General features: G+C 41.6%; 2 protein-coding genes across 2 annotated transcripts in view; one reads left to right on the top strand and one right to left on the bottom strand.

Moving 5' to 3' along the window:
- LOC147889983 (universal stress protein A-like protein) overlaps positions 1-11,695 on the top strand; it is a 28,903-nt gene extending 17,208 nt beyond the window's left edge. Inside the window, exons 4-5 of the mRNA XM_087390702.1 lie at positions 10,515-10,633; positions 11,339-11,695. Of these exons, the coding sequence (XP_087246828.1) occupies positions 10,515-10,633; positions 11,339-11,447 (228 nt within the window). The 3' untranslated portion in view covers positions 11,448-11,695. The remainder of the gene's footprint in view (positions 1-10,514; positions 10,634-11,338) is intronic.
- Positions 11,696-13,610: 1,915 nt separating this feature from the next.
- Positions 13,611-14,444, bottom strand: LOC147889982 (uncharacterized). Its single transcript, XM_087391043.1, has one exon. The coding sequence runs from the start codon at positions 14,442-14,444 to the stop codon at positions 13,611-13,613; it is 834 nt and encodes a 277-aa protein (XP_087247169.1).
- Between the last annotated feature and the right edge of the window lie 876 nt (positions 14,445-15,320).

Here is a 15,320-nt window from a genome sequence, read left to right as displayed (position 1 = left end):
CTGGTCTTGTACCACGTCATAGCTTTGTTGGAGGGCGAGCAAGTTTTCTTTCAAGATCAAGATCACCGGATCTTCCATTGATTGTCCTTGGGCCAAGTCCACCAATAAGGTGAGGGCATCCTTCGGTACTGGCTCCATATCCGCGATCAACTCCTTGCTCTTGGCCTTTGCCTTAAAGTTTTCTTTCAATATCCAGATCGTAGGATCTTCCATTGATGGTCTCAGACCTGTGCTTTCAAAAATTGTGTGTGGGTCCGATTTTTCACCATTTGGATTTTAATGCCATCTAGCACAAAAAGGTGCTTTGCTATTGCTGCTATTGTTGCTATTGCGTGGGAATTCTGGAGCGTCGTCAACACCTTGGTAAGTTGCTCAATCCATTCTTCCTAGCTCTCTTTTTCCTTGTTCACCTCTTGGATGGCTACTACGAGTGCAAAGTTGAGGTGTGCCATCTCTTTCCTGAGCTGGTCTACTTTAGTGTGGCCACCTTGTAACAATAGGGAAATCTAGGGTTAGCACTCAGCCACTTAATGGGCCCAATTAGCCTTAAAAGGGAGTGAATACTTTAGTATTCTTTTGTACTTTTAATAGAGGTTCTAGGTTTGATTATAGGCTTACCACGTGGCAGCCTTTTGTGCTAATCCCATAAGCATGGGTGTACTGGCCCACTTTCCCAAAAATATGTAAAGGGGCTCAGTTGTACTCTTCATTCATTCTACATTAATGCATTCCTTTCATTGTTGCTAAGCATCAGCCTACATGCTGCTAATGCCAAGAAGAACAGCATCAAGCTTTCAGCCTGCCAGTCACATGAGAGCTGTTGGATCTCATGCTCTCTTTCCATAAGAGAGATCTATGAAGGTGTATGGTGAAGAGGGAGAGGGAGAGGGAGAGAGAGAGGGTAGGCTAGGGAGAGAGATAATAATACTCAAAGAGAGACATAATGAAATGGAAATGAAATAGCAAGAGCAATGAACAAAATGAAAGTACTCACATGTAGACCAAAGAGCTTGTAGGCTTGATACTTGATTGATTTGACACCCAGACAAGTGCAACACTTATATAGAGCACACACACACACACACACACACATGAACACTAGTGTTTATGGGATAGCTCCCAATGTGACACATGGCATCCATAGGACACACTAGACTAGAACTCACTAGAACACACCAAACTGACTCATCTTGACTCCATTTCCTAACACCCCGCCATGAAGGAAAGGTGAGTGACTATTGGAATGGAACCAAGGACAGAACATGACAATGACAGTATCTACTACTATGTGCAAAGTCTAAACTAGACATGGCTCTCATGCTAACTCAGAGGCTGAAATCTGAGCATGGTTCAGAGATCAGACTGAGCACTCATATGGCTTTGTGTCCCAAACTTGACTCAGAGGCTCATGTCTCAGCATGGATGCATGACCAACTCAACGGTCTAGAAAAGCAATGCACCAACATCCTAAAACTCATATGCTAGGTCTTATAACTAGACCCTATCAATGCCAATACATGGCTCCCACAGTACATCCACCTCTTCACTCCACAGACTAACTAGGAACATGGAGCCACACATATAAATATAAAAGAAATACATCATTTTAGGAGGACTATCCAAGGCAGAGAACCTTTATTGATCCCAATCATAGAAAATAAAAATATATTTCATTCATTTTATGCATAGCAAGGATAGAGAACCCGTAAATGACCCCAAGTAGCTACTGCACATAAGAGTGCACATCCCGACTGAAGAAGTATGTCGGTGAAGAATATGGCGAGAATGCCCCGAATGATATGTCAATGTCGGCCATGGGAGCAGCTACAAGGAGCAATCACATGATGACTCTCAAAATGTCGCGATGTGAGTCACCAAGATAGGAGCAGAGCCTCAAATTTGAGCAATTATGCCCAAAGGAGACAAAATGCCCAAATGAATATACCAAATAGTAATGAAATTACATCAATTTTGGGAAATCCCAAAATAACATTTACATGTCAGAGGCTTCAATTATGCCAAAGGACTGCAAAAGTCAGAAAAGCCCTAAATTCTGAAAATTAGGGTTTTGTTAAAAATTAGGGTTTTCAAAAATTTAGGGCTTTTCAAAATTTGTTGCAGGAAAGTGTCCTAGCAACACTCAGTAGCCCTCTGATCATGAAAGTCCCAAAAATACTGAGTGTCCAACCTGAAATTTCAAAACTCGACTTTTAGGTTTTCAAAAACAGTTTTGCTGTTTTTTCAGATTTCAGCACTAGATTTGCTGTTCAGAGTGTTGTCCAGCAGCAATAGAGGTGGGCGACTGTAGAGATAAAGGCAGCAGCTGAAAAATGACCTCAGCCAAACCCTAAATCATCCAAAACAGTGTGGCGGCTGGTAGAGAGGCCACGAACTTGTTGAAAAAGGGGTCTAGAGTGAAGTTTTCGCGATGAAGAGTTCCAAGACCAGCAGTTTCACCAATGGCAACAGCTCCAAGATTGAATTTGTTGAAGAAGAGCAGCTCATAGAGAGGCCAAGGGTAAGAAGAGAACAAGATGGGGAGAAAGGAGTGGAAGGGAGCTCAATCATGGAGGATAGGAAAGAAGACTCTGATACCACATGAAGGTGCATGGTGAAGAGGGAGAGAGAGAGGGTAGGCTAGGGAGAGAGAATAATACTCAAAGAGAGACATAATGAAATGAAAATGAAATAGCAAGAGCAATGAACAAAATGAAAGTACTCACATGTAGACCAAAGAGCGTGTAGGCTTGATACTTGATTGATTTGACACCTAGACAAGTACAGCTCTTATATAGAGCACACACACACATATAAACACCAATTCTTATGGGATAACTCCCAATGTGAGACGTGGCATCCATAGGGCCCACTAGACTAGAACTCACAATAGGACACACCAAACTGCCTCATCTTGACTCCATTTCCCAATAATCTAACCCTACCCATTGCTACCATATCTGACTTTACGGCTATCTCTACTAAAATGGACCCTAAATCTAGTGGTAGTTAGAAGTTATAGTATATGGTCTTGTTTCACTTGGTATCAGAATCCTTTTTTGGGAATTTTGTGGATGAATATTCATTATTTCCCCCTTCCTCTCGTGAAGAGATCGATAGATAGCCCATCATGTGGAATGATTATATTTTGGACAAGCATGGTTGGTGCTTCACATTACATGCAATGGTCCAGTTGGGAGAGGGGACTTGCCTTCACTGTGGGATCCTAGAGAGCTTTAAAAAGCTTCCAGATGATAGGAAATTCCAGATGGTTAGTCATCTGAAAGGGAGTGCAAGGAGGATACAACAAATCAATGCAGCCTTGCCAGTGGATTAGGTGGAGATAGCCTATTGGACGTTCCACTTGGATGGGCGCATTCTCAATTTAAGGCATTCCACCTCAGGTTATTGCACTCCGAGATGCACATGACGATGCCCTAGTTTTTTATGTGCACTCCGAGGGCAAATTGTATAGGTCCACAGATGACATCTTGCTAGAGAGAGCTTTTCAGCCAATCAAGATCATGGGTTGCGTGGAGTTTGGTTCAGATTCCCAGTGGTATCTGGATCCTGACCCTCTTCTCATCTCTTTGGGATCATGGAGGTTATGGCTTTATGGAGGTGCTCCCATAAAGTTCTTGCAATGGGACCCAAGAGAATGGGAATGAATTGATGAAGGGCATCGAGAGAAGAGCCTCACCTTCTTTCGTTACACGGTCAATAATGCCAAGAGATACCAGCTCAGTTGTAGAGGTCGGACGCCTTCCGGAGCTAGGACAACTTTCATATCTCTGCTGATCTGCAGAAATCCTTCTGGAGAAGACTCTGGAAATCCAACAAGATTAGAAAAATCACTTTTTCCTTTTGGCTTTCTATTCACGGTGGGATTGCAATGAACCTGTGGAGATCCAAGTTCAGGGCGGAACCTACTTGCCCTTGTTGCCATTCTGTTGTGGAGACTATTCAGCATTGTTTATGGGATTGCAAACACGCGAGGGTTATTTGCTAGGATTTTCAGTACTTTTGCCCCTTCCCCTTTCTTCATGACTTGGGACTCAATTGCTTGGCTTTCTCTTTCAGAGCCTCAAGTCTTTTTTGAGAGACATGACTCATCATGGGCCCTAGCGATCAGACGACACTTGATTGAGTCATGTTCTCTGGATGACATTCCAGCTGTACCCTATAAGGATGTGCATGCTTCTGTGGGCACCTCATAGGAGATGCTAGCGAGCATTTCAATGTGGCATATTTGGAGAGCTAGATGCACAGAGGCTTTGGATGGGACTCAGGTTCACCTTGCTTGCACTCCAGCCAGTATATGGGCAGACACTATACATACACTGATGGCTATCTGGACGAGTATGCAGGGATCCTCTTGGGCAGCCACTACCAAGAGGGTTATTTTCCTCTGAGAATGGAGGGGCTCCCCCTTCTTCTCTGAGACTTCCACAGAGTTGAGATGGCATTTTCAGCCACAACCTTGGTTATTTTCTACCTCATTCTTAGGGTTTGTTTTTCATAGTTATTTTTTACCCCAGAGATATCAACAGACTTTATTTCAAGCATGTATACAAAAACTCAGTTTCATCTTTGACTCTTTACACAAAACTCCACAGGAAAACCCATCCAGAGTGATCCCACACGAGACTATATTCAACTTACAAATCAGCTCAATTCCAGTCTGATTTGATACACTCTCTAGCATCAAAAGATCACAGATTCTCTGCTACAACAAGGCCACATAGTTCCGCTTCAAAACAGTCCACAAAACTTGCATATATTTGACTCCAGAGTCCACAAAACTCCTCCTGTTTCACCCCTTCTGCTGCTGTTTCGCTGCAGCCAACTTAGAAATTCAGAAAACACCTCTTTTCCTGTAGCTCCTGGCCCACAACACCTCGAGAACACCTCAAAACAATTGCAGCAAACTGTTTATCAAAAAAGAGCTCGAAATCACAAAAAACTGCAACTTTCCTGTCCAAATCTCCTCCTGTGGCTTCTCCCCTGACCCACACAAAATCTGAACTGAAAATTTTTCAAGAACATGGAGCCTCTTCCTGTTGCCAACAACCTCCTCACACCAAAACATGTCTGATTTTTGTAATTTTCAGCAAGTTCCTAGGGTCTATCACACTCCTACTGCCTCCCTCTTCACGAAACACTGTAGCAGCCCACTTCTTCTGGTGAATATCAGCCAAATAACAACTGTTTCCTTTTTACCCAGGCAGTGAATTCCAGCTAGTACAAACTTCGGGCAGCAAGAAAACAACCAAATCTGAAATCGACCTCACTCTCTTCACCTCTGTCTGCAAGTTCTACTGACCAGGAACCACCTTTTTGTAATTTTCAGCAAGTTCCTAGGGTCTATCACACTCCTACTGCCTCCCTCTTCACGAAACACAGTAGCAGCCCACTTCTTCTGGTGAATATCAGCCAAATAACAACTGTTTATGCATTCCTTTTTACCCAGGCAGTGAATTCCAGCTAGTACAAACTTCGGGCAGCAAGAAAACAACCAAATCTGAAATCGACCTCACTCTCTTCACCTCTGTCTGCAAGTTCTACTGACCAGGAACCACCTTTTTGAAATCGCCCAGCTTCTAGCTCCTTCAGCATGCAAAATCAGCAGCACTTCCTCCCATAAATCAGGTCGCCCTTCTTTCCTGACTGTCCTGGCTCCGTTTCTGAACAAAAATCTGATTGCCCTGCTTCCCTCTTGCTTCCGACACTTGATTCCAGCAAATTCACGATTGCTTACTTCTTCTGACACCCAGGGATAGCAAAGAACAGCAACTTCCCGCGATGGAAATGCTCCCTCTACCAAGAGCTCGTTGTCCACAGCCTCTAGGACGCAAGTTCAGCAATCTCTACTCGAAAACTGAACTCTAGGCTCACCTGCAAGCATCTCTGACCAGGTTTCTTGCTCCCTCCAGCTCTCTAGATCAGGGCGTGCTGAAAATGCCTCTTTTTCTCTGCTTTTCCCCCTTCCCAGCCTCCATTCAAGCATCCGTCAACCTCTTCAGCAAAGTCTATCATCCAAGGTCATTTGCTGCATGACGACCCAACACAGCTACGTCCTCTGCTCAACACACAGAGCTCTTCCCTGGCTCTTCCTGCTTTAGACATGGTCTCACCTTCACGATGAGCTTGCAGTACACCCGCGTCGCCATGATCCTCTAGCCACCACCAACTGCTACAGCCTTTCAGTGGTCAAGTCCCTCTCCCGTCCGGAAGCAACAGCCCGCATGCATAGTGTCGCAACAGCTCCATCTAGGAGTACCTTCTCCGTAACTTACAATCCTCCCTACTGTATAGTGGCAATGACCCTCTCCCGAAGCTCTCCCCCCTTCATTGAGATCTCACCGCCTGCCTAGTAGAGACCTTTTTCAGAACTCCATCCACCTTTTCTTTTCCCTCTCCACTTGCATCTCTATTCCCTGTGCGTTTCGGAAAACTCCCCGAATTCTCCTTCATGCCCAAGCTTCACGTACATGCTCGCTCCTCAACGAGAAGCTTCCCTCCTCTATTACGTAGCCACATGCATGGATACCTTTTTGATTCCAGCCACATCATTCTTAATTAGCCACCTCATATTTGCCTTTTTACCACTCCCAAGGCTTCCCACAAAACTTAGACCAAGTCACTTAATGCACACATTCCCAACTCTGGATACTATGAAGTACTCGAAAGCTGCTTACACAAAATCTCATTGAATGCCAGCAAGCACACACATAAGTTGAACATCACACATGTACATATGTACAAGACAAGTTTGGGGTTTTCAAAAATCTTCACACAACGTGTCACAAACTTCTATGCATCTGAGTAAGCTCCAGAGGAGGTTGAGGAGGAGGAGCTATATGAGATGAGGGCATCATGGAGTAGCAGTGTTGCCGGGCCAGAGACCAAAGACTACATGTAGCTTGGAGAGAGACCAAAGCACACACGATCGAGGTCCGGTCTATCTCAGCTCTCCTCAGAGGAGATTGCGAAAGACGAGGCGCCACCCTTGAGGTAGGCCATCGGATATACAGAGAGATCGAGGAGAGCATGCCCTCCGCCACCACTAGACACAGCTCAACAGACGCAAAAAACAGGAGCTCTTTGCGTTTCATCAGAGAGCCTCCATGATGCTTGGATACATGGAGCCTGGACATGTACTAGGAGCACTAGCTTTGAGCACTTGATATACTAATGCTACTTTGATGCTATTTTGCTATGTTGCTGATTACTAGTTAGCACTTGAGCACTCAGCAAGGGCCTTAGTGAGCCCTTTGCTTCAGCCCACTGTGGCTTGTATGAGTTACTTTTGGTGTGTACTTTGAGGCCTCCCGCAGACGTTAATACAACTCTCTCTCTCTCTCTCTCTCTCTCTCTCTCTCTCTCTCTCTCTAATAATAAGCTTCCTCTTGTGAAGTAGGGCGAAATACTAGCATGATGCTCACTTTAGCCAATGCGTCTAAGCATCATTGAAGCCAGCCTTGTTTGTTTGGGGTTGAAATTGCATCAAATTCTCCTTTATTGAAAGATTGAAAGCCAATGACTTGGAAAATGAAATTAAGTATTCAAGCTGGTTGATGGGCTTACTCGAGCACCAACAACAGTAAGTGATGGTTTGAGAGAGGAAACTTGGGAATGATACCACAATATCTACCTCTATGAGCAGAAACATATTGTCTATCCATATTTAGGTATAGAGAAATCTGTGTGTAAGGTGGAGAAGCGATTTGATTTTTTTTTTTTTTTTGGTCAAGAAAGAGACTTCTATTAAGTAAGAGAAAAAACCCGCGAGAGCAAGCTCAAAGCGGAGTACATCATGAAATCATGAGGATAAATTAAAAAACCCCCTCAGAGTGAGGTGGAAAACAACCAAGGTTGAGGCTGAAAGTGCCACCTCAACCCTGTAGTAGTCTCAGAGAAGAAAGGAGAATCCTTCCATTCCCTGAAGAAAGAAGCCCTCCTAGCTAAGGCTGCACGGGAGTCTCCCTGCATACCCGTCCATACGGCCATCAAAGTATGTACGGTGTCTGCCAGATACTAGCCAATGCGTGCGAGGGATGAACCAGAGTACCCTCCAAAGCCTCTGTGCATCTGGCTCTCCAGATATGCCAGGATGCTATGCTCGCTAGAATCTCCCAAGAAGTATCCACAGAGGCATGTACAGCTGTAAAAGGAAGGTGTGGTACCACATCCAACGAACAGGACTCAGTTTGATGACGTCGAACCGAAATGGCCCGAGAGGAGTCAAATCTCTCATAGAATACCTGAGGCCCTGTAAGAGAAAGCCAAGCCACTGAGCCCCATGTTATAAAAAATGGGGAGTGGGCAAAGTGACTGAAAATCCTGGCTACCCCCATCCAAATCATCCTCGCCTGTCTGCAATCCCATAAGCAATGCTGAATAGTCTCCGAAGCAGAGAGGCAGCGAGGGCAAGTAGGGTCGGCTCCGAACCTGGACCTCCAAAGGTTCACTGCAATCCCACCATGGATAGAGAGCCAAAAGAAGATAGTGATCTTTCTATTCCTGTGGGATTTCCAGAGTCTCCTCCAGAAGCACCTCTGCAGATCCACAGTGATATCAAATGTCTCCCAATGAGGAACTCTGGAAGGTCTCCAACCTCTACTATTGAGCTGAAATCTCCTGGCATTACTGACCGTGTAACGAAAGAAGGGGATGCTCTTCTCTCGATGCCCTGCGTCAATCCACTCCCACTCTCCGGGGTCCCACTGCAAATACCTGATGGGAACTCCCCCATAGAGCTAGAGCCTCCAAGACCCGGTGGAGAGTAGCCGGGGTGTGGAGCACTGCTCCATGGGGACCGATGCCCATGTCTCCTCGATGAATGCGCAGTCTGTAGGCCACCTGGATGATTTGCCTCTGATGGACTCCGCTGAAGCCCGATCTTCTAAAAGAAAACATCTATCCATTGGTACCAAGCTCTGCCAAGAGGACCTGGTTGACCACCACAACTCTAGAGGCAAGATCCAACTTGGCTGAGCTCCAAAAAAGAAGCTTCCTCTTGATGCTCTCCAAAACGGGAGCAAATTGCTGCGTGGAAGAAATATCCAAGCCGACCTGGCAGCCCAAATACCTGATAGGCACACCCCTCTGAACCCAAGTGAATCCTATGTCAAGCCCCCAAAGTGGAGTGCCCTCATCACTGATCCAAAAGCCATTGGATGTATGCCAATTTATCTGCGCCCCTGCCGCCAAGCAAAATAAATCCAATGCTGTCCTGAAAGAAGTGAGCGTCTGTGGAGTGGCATCCAAGTAAACTGCTGTGTCATTTTCCAACTCACTGTCAAGTAGCTCCTCTTCCGTTCTGATGGGAAGTCTCAGCCCAAAGATGTCAGCTTGAGATCTAACATAGATACTCATAGTTCGGCCACGAACAAAAAAAGGAAAGGAGCAAGGGGGCATCCCTGACGGACTGATCTCGAAATCTGAAATCTCTCACCCCTTACCCCACCAATAAGTACCTGGCTGTGGGCTGATCTGTACAAAGAGGAAACACCTCTGATCCAAGCATCAGTAAAGCCAAAGCGTAGAAGGGTGCCCTCCAAAAAACCCCAATCTACTCTGTCATAAGCTTTCTCAAAATTCAAAAGTAGAATGGCTAGATTCTGGCCGCTTTGCATGGCCCACTCTGAAGCTTCCCAGAAGGGATTTGTGCATGGCAGAAGCGATTTGATTTGAAATGGTCGACTCTTGAAAATAATTTCTCAATGCCGAAGTCTCCCTCTTAGATGTAAAGTTAGAAGATTCTTGTACTGATCCTTTTAGATTATCCTCTAGAAACTCAAGCATGTTGAAGTCACCTCGCACAATTCAAAAATTTGTTGAAGGGTGAGATTTGGCAAGGCAGGTCAAAATTCTCGACAATTTGCTTTTCCTGCTGCACAAGCTCTACAATCCATCTATTACTTACGTTTTTAGAGTTTGGAGAAGATCCAGAACATACTATACATAAAGAAAGAGTTTCTCATCAATCTTCTTTTGGAGGTGCCACCTGATTTGCAGTTTGCATAATGAGAGGAGGAAACAAAACTGGTCTCATCTCATCCAAGTAGCCTGGAAAGTGAAAGGTGACACAAAATAACAGTCTCTTACCGGGCCTAGCTCAGTCAAGAAGGGGTCCAACTCAGAAGGTTTGGAATGGAAAGAGAACTTCCTTGAGGTAAGAAATCAAAGAAAGCGGAGGAAGAATCATGAGGCTTCAAATCCCATATAGACTGAAAGGATGACGCACATCTCCTCTCTCAACGCACATCTCCTCTCAACACCCCAATCTCCAAGTGTGAGGAGATATGCGCATAACTCTTTGGCTTAGCCCTGTAATGAATTAGCCTTTACTGCCACATGAAATGAATGTATTGAATTTTTTGATGAGGATTCCTTATCTGCTTTAACTTTTATGTTTATTTTAGGCCAACTAAATCTGTAGATGTAAAAGAGTGCAAATGTTCAGAACATTAGGGTTAATGTTTTGGATACTGAATTGTTGTTTATGTTTGTAGTTGCTATGCAAAGCCTGGATTAAGAAAGGAGATCCTAAAGAGATCATATGCAAAGAAGCTTCTAGAGCGCACCCAGACATTTTAGTGGTGGGCAGTCGCGGTTTAGGAGCTGTTCAAAGGTAATGACTGCTTCCTGAATTGCTGTACTGTTTGATTTTTGCAAAGTAAACATTTTGTTTCACGCAACAGTACTTCATTTCTTTGCAAGGAAGTTCGTTCAAATATGACCAATATATATAGAGTCCTCGAAGCATGGCCTAGGTTAATGGCAGCTAGCACACCAAGAAGAGATGAGCCCAACTGGGGTTGAAACTGTTAAACATGGTATAAGCACTGTAAACTCTAGAAACCCCAACTGGGCCCTAGGGGAATATCACTGCTTCTTAGGTGTTGCAAACAAAAATCATACCAAGGACTAGCAGCCAATAACTTACTCCTATGAAGACTAATTTAAGTGTGACCAATATGTTATTCATACCCCATATCACTTCAAAGGGATGTCTGGATTTTTCTCATATCTTATAGCATGTTTGTCCAATGCCTTTCTTTAAGGTTTCTAGTCTTTCATGTAGTTGTATGCTTACTTATGTGCCACGTGATATCTGACATCTATTCCAAGGGATGTCTGGATTTTTTTCTCATATCTTATAGCATGTTTGTCCAATACCTTTCTTTATGGTTACTAGTCTTTCATGTAGTCGTATGCTTACTTATGTGCCACGTGATATTTACACACACACACACACACACACACACACAGATTTCAGTGCCTTTTTATTAAAATCCATGAGAAAGGACGTTACATTTTTCAAACATTTGGCTAGGTTATTTGTAGGGACTGTCAGTGACTATTGTACAAAGCATGCAGACTGTCCTGTTCTTGTGATTAAAAGAAAGGCAGAAGACAGTCCTGATGATCCGGTAGACGATTGACTTTTTGGGATTTCTTCCATGAATGATGCAAGTGCTATTGATAACACTCTTCAATTCCTCATTCATGTTTTAGACTTGATTTTGTGCCATCTCAAGGCAGAGAATGTGGTGCAGCATGGGTTCGAAGTTTGACACTTTGATTGGCCGATTGCATTCAAATCTTTGTTTTATAATCCAATTTGTGTATATTGTTCAGACAAAGAGAGTTTTTCCTGATTGCGTAGAGAAATTTAATACTCATGAGAATGTTACCTTCAGGAATTGTAATTGTGTATTTTATGAAGAGGGGACCAAACCCTGTTGAGACATAAGAGGGCTGTAATTACAACTAGTGTCCTACCCGCGCTTTGCTGCGGCAAAACATGCTACATGATACATGTGTTGTTTCTATGTAAAACACATTGATATATAAAACACTATTGATTATAGAAAAGGGTATTCACTACTCTCGATGTAAACTTTAGACATTTACGTTGGAAATACCATTAATTGTAAACCATTCAACTTTTTAACGAAGAGGAATATATCTATGTTATAAAATGTAAGAGGGAAATATTGCTCATAATATCTATATTCCTATGGAGATAGTTTTAGAAAGAGTACAATGTTAGGTTCTTGTTTGGAATAGCACATTTGTAATTGAATTAATTTAAAGGAATAATAATAATTTCAAAAAAAAGTACTAATTGAAAATGACATTGTCTTATCATGCAGTTTCCATCCATTTGGAACACAGTCTTAAATATGAAACTATCCACATCGTTGAGTCTATATCGGCACTGGATGAAGTGGTATCTTTTTGAAAACTATATATACGTCGCTCTATGACAGGGACAAAGATCCCATACATCTCTATGGAATCTTCAAAGAGATGTAATATAAACATATCTGATTGCAGTAAAAGCTTGAATTCAATAAATCAAAGAAGATTAAATCAAAACATGTATTTGCAACATGATTGAGGAAAATATTTTTGATTTGGTATCGTGATATTAAATATTGTGAGAATAAATAATGTTAAAATTCCTATGGAGATAGTTTTAGAAAGAGTAGAATGTAAAGTTCTTGTCTGGAATAGCACTTTTGCAATTGAATTAATTTAAAGGAATAATAATAATTTTTTAAAAAAGTACTATTTTAAAATGACATTGTGTTATCATGCAGTTTCCATCCATTTGGAACAGAGTCTCAAATATGAAACTATCCACATCGTTGAGTCTATATCGGCACTGGATGAAGTGATATCTTTTTGAAAACTCTATACACCTCGCTCTATGATAGGGACAAAGATCCCATACATTTCTATGGAATCTTCAAAGAGATGTAATATAAACATATTTGATTGCAGTAAAAGCTTGAATTTAATAAGTCAAAGAAGATTAAATCAAAACATGTATTTGCAACCTGATTGAGGAAAATATTTTTGATTAGGTATCGTGATATTAATATTGTGAGAATAAATAATGTCAAAAGTAGGAGGATGTTACCCATCTATATAGGCACCTATCGCTTTGATGATAGAGCAAAAAGGCAGATCAGGTGATGACCATAAAGGTGGTGTTGTAAAATAAAGAAGTTACATCATTTTATATAAATAAGAACAAGGAAATATAAACATATTAATGACAATGATATGTATCTGGAATCTTTATGATCTCTTTCATCGGCATTTCCATAAAGAACGTTGCTTTAGACATTATTCTTAAATTCAAATAAAAACCATTTGTAAGATAGAGACCTTTCTATTGTTGTTAAAAAAGAAAGGGCTTTCTTTACCCTTGAAAAATGGTAGTTTTTAGATAAGAAAATGTAATATTATTATCATTATATGTAGTAATCTTAAATGATAAATAAACATAAATATATTTTATTGTAGCTTAAAAAGTTTTATTTAAGTTTAAATAAAATGTTTTAAAAAGATCACGAATCTTTAATCCCTCAAGATTTCTTTATATATAATGTTTGAGGTTGTATAAATGTTGCCATTGAGAATCGTTGATGACATTGGTTCTCTATTTTGTTGTAGTAGCACTTTTATAGTATTAGGAGACCGAGCGCAAGACATTGCTACATACAATTGACCATGAGTAAATACTGGTGTGATCAAGTATAAACCCAAGATCTTCCCTTGTGTCTTATTTATTGTCATTCCAAAAGCAAGTCTTATTGAAATTGTCGTCGCCTCATGGTAAATGGGAGTTCAGTGTTGGTGATGATGAAGTTTATCCTTGGAATGAAAACCCTTTCACCAATCTTGTTGCCTGTGATGGTTTCTGCTTCTAGGACTTTTGAGTGAAACTCTTTGCATATCAACCTTGTCCCATTACAAAGCCCACGCTTTGGATCTATGTTACGAAGCATGATTATAGGAGCACCAAGCTTTAAGAGCAAGCAATGAGGTGGAACCTCGTCTCCTAGTTTCAAAGAATTCAGGAATTCAGTTGAGTAAAGAAATGAATTTTGTTCCGTCTCTAGAACTGAATCTGCATTGAAATATTCTTTTAGCTCACCAGGCATTGTTTCCAAGGCACATTGATTGACATCATCAACCTCACTATTTCTTGGAGCAAGAATAGCTCGATTGGAGAAGTAGGTCGAATATGATATGGTAACAATTAGATCAGAATAAACCCATTGAACCAAATCAACCAAGGTAGAGTTTTGCATCACCATCTCTACTGGTAATATTTGCATTGGGTTATACTGAGTACAATTAATTCCATTGCCAATGCTCATTAGCCATTGCTTGAAGTCATCTGAATGATCTATTGTGATCCGTACATTGCCAACCAATTTCAAGACCTCTGTAATTTGCCATATGTAAGATCTACATAGTGTAGAGTCAACAATATCCTCACGCCTTCCCTTTACAACAACTGGCAGAATTTGTCTGAAATCACCTCCCAATAGAATCATTTTTCCTCCAAATGGTTTATTATTAAATTGAACATCTTGCAAAGTTCTGTCTAAAGCTTCAAAGGCATGCCGATGACACATTAGAGCCTCATCCCAAATGATTAGCTTATAATGTCTTAATACTTCAGCGAGATGACTATGTACTGGAATGTAACATGTTGAAGTATTATTTAGATTTAAAGGAATTTTAAATCTACTATGAGAGTACGACCATTTGCTAGTAGTAAGGAAGCTATTCCAGATGATGTCGTGGCAAGCGCAACAAATCCTTTAGATCGTATATGAGCAAGCAAGCAATTATATAAGTAGGTCTTTCCTGATCCATCAGGACCATCTAAGAAGAAAACCCCACCTTTATCATGCGTGACCGCTTGCATTATTGTTTGAAAAGTGATTCTTTGACTATTTGTTAATGATGATTTCATGGATTCTGATATGATTGCTTGTTGCACTAGATCAAAAGCCTTCTCTTCTAAAAGTAGTGTATTTGCTTGTATAGCTTGGAGACCTCTTTCATGAAGCCGATTCATTCCATTGAAATCACTCAAACTTTTACCCTTGTCATGAAGAAGCCCTTCTATGTGTAGTAGAGCCTACGTTTCTGCCATGCTTTGAATATCATTATATGATGTTCTTGTAATCCTTGTTAAAGAATAAATAAAATCCTCTATCATTTGTTCCCTAAATGTATCCCATAGAAACTTTGGGTTGGAAGGCTCACAAAAGAGTAGTAAGATCACAAAAAGGCACCTCATTTGGAATGGACTTTGTATAAGGGAAGCATCTTCTAAGCAAGAAATCCATTCTGAATCATCTTCCAATATACCTTTAGCGATGCAAGTGGCTTTGAATGTAGGATAGATTGTACCGTTGTACGTGCGTAGATCACCAAACGACTTGCATCCTTTGCAAATTGTGAGTAGCAGACGAAGATAAAAACTTCCAGCAGATGGAGCT

This window comes from Dipteris shenzhenensis, chromosome 19 (genome assembly GCF_047967505.1).
Source record: "Dipteris shenzhenensis isolate YYH24624 ecotype China chromosome 19, Dip_SZ_1.0, whole genome shotgun sequence".
NCBI classification, from domain to species: domain Eukaryota; kingdom Viridiplantae; phylum Streptophyta; class Polypodiopsida; order Gleicheniales; family Dipteridaceae; genus Dipteris; species Dipteris shenzhenensis.
The sequence above is the reverse complement of the archived record's forward strand: the minus strand, read 5'-3'. Positions and strand labels throughout refer to the sequence as shown.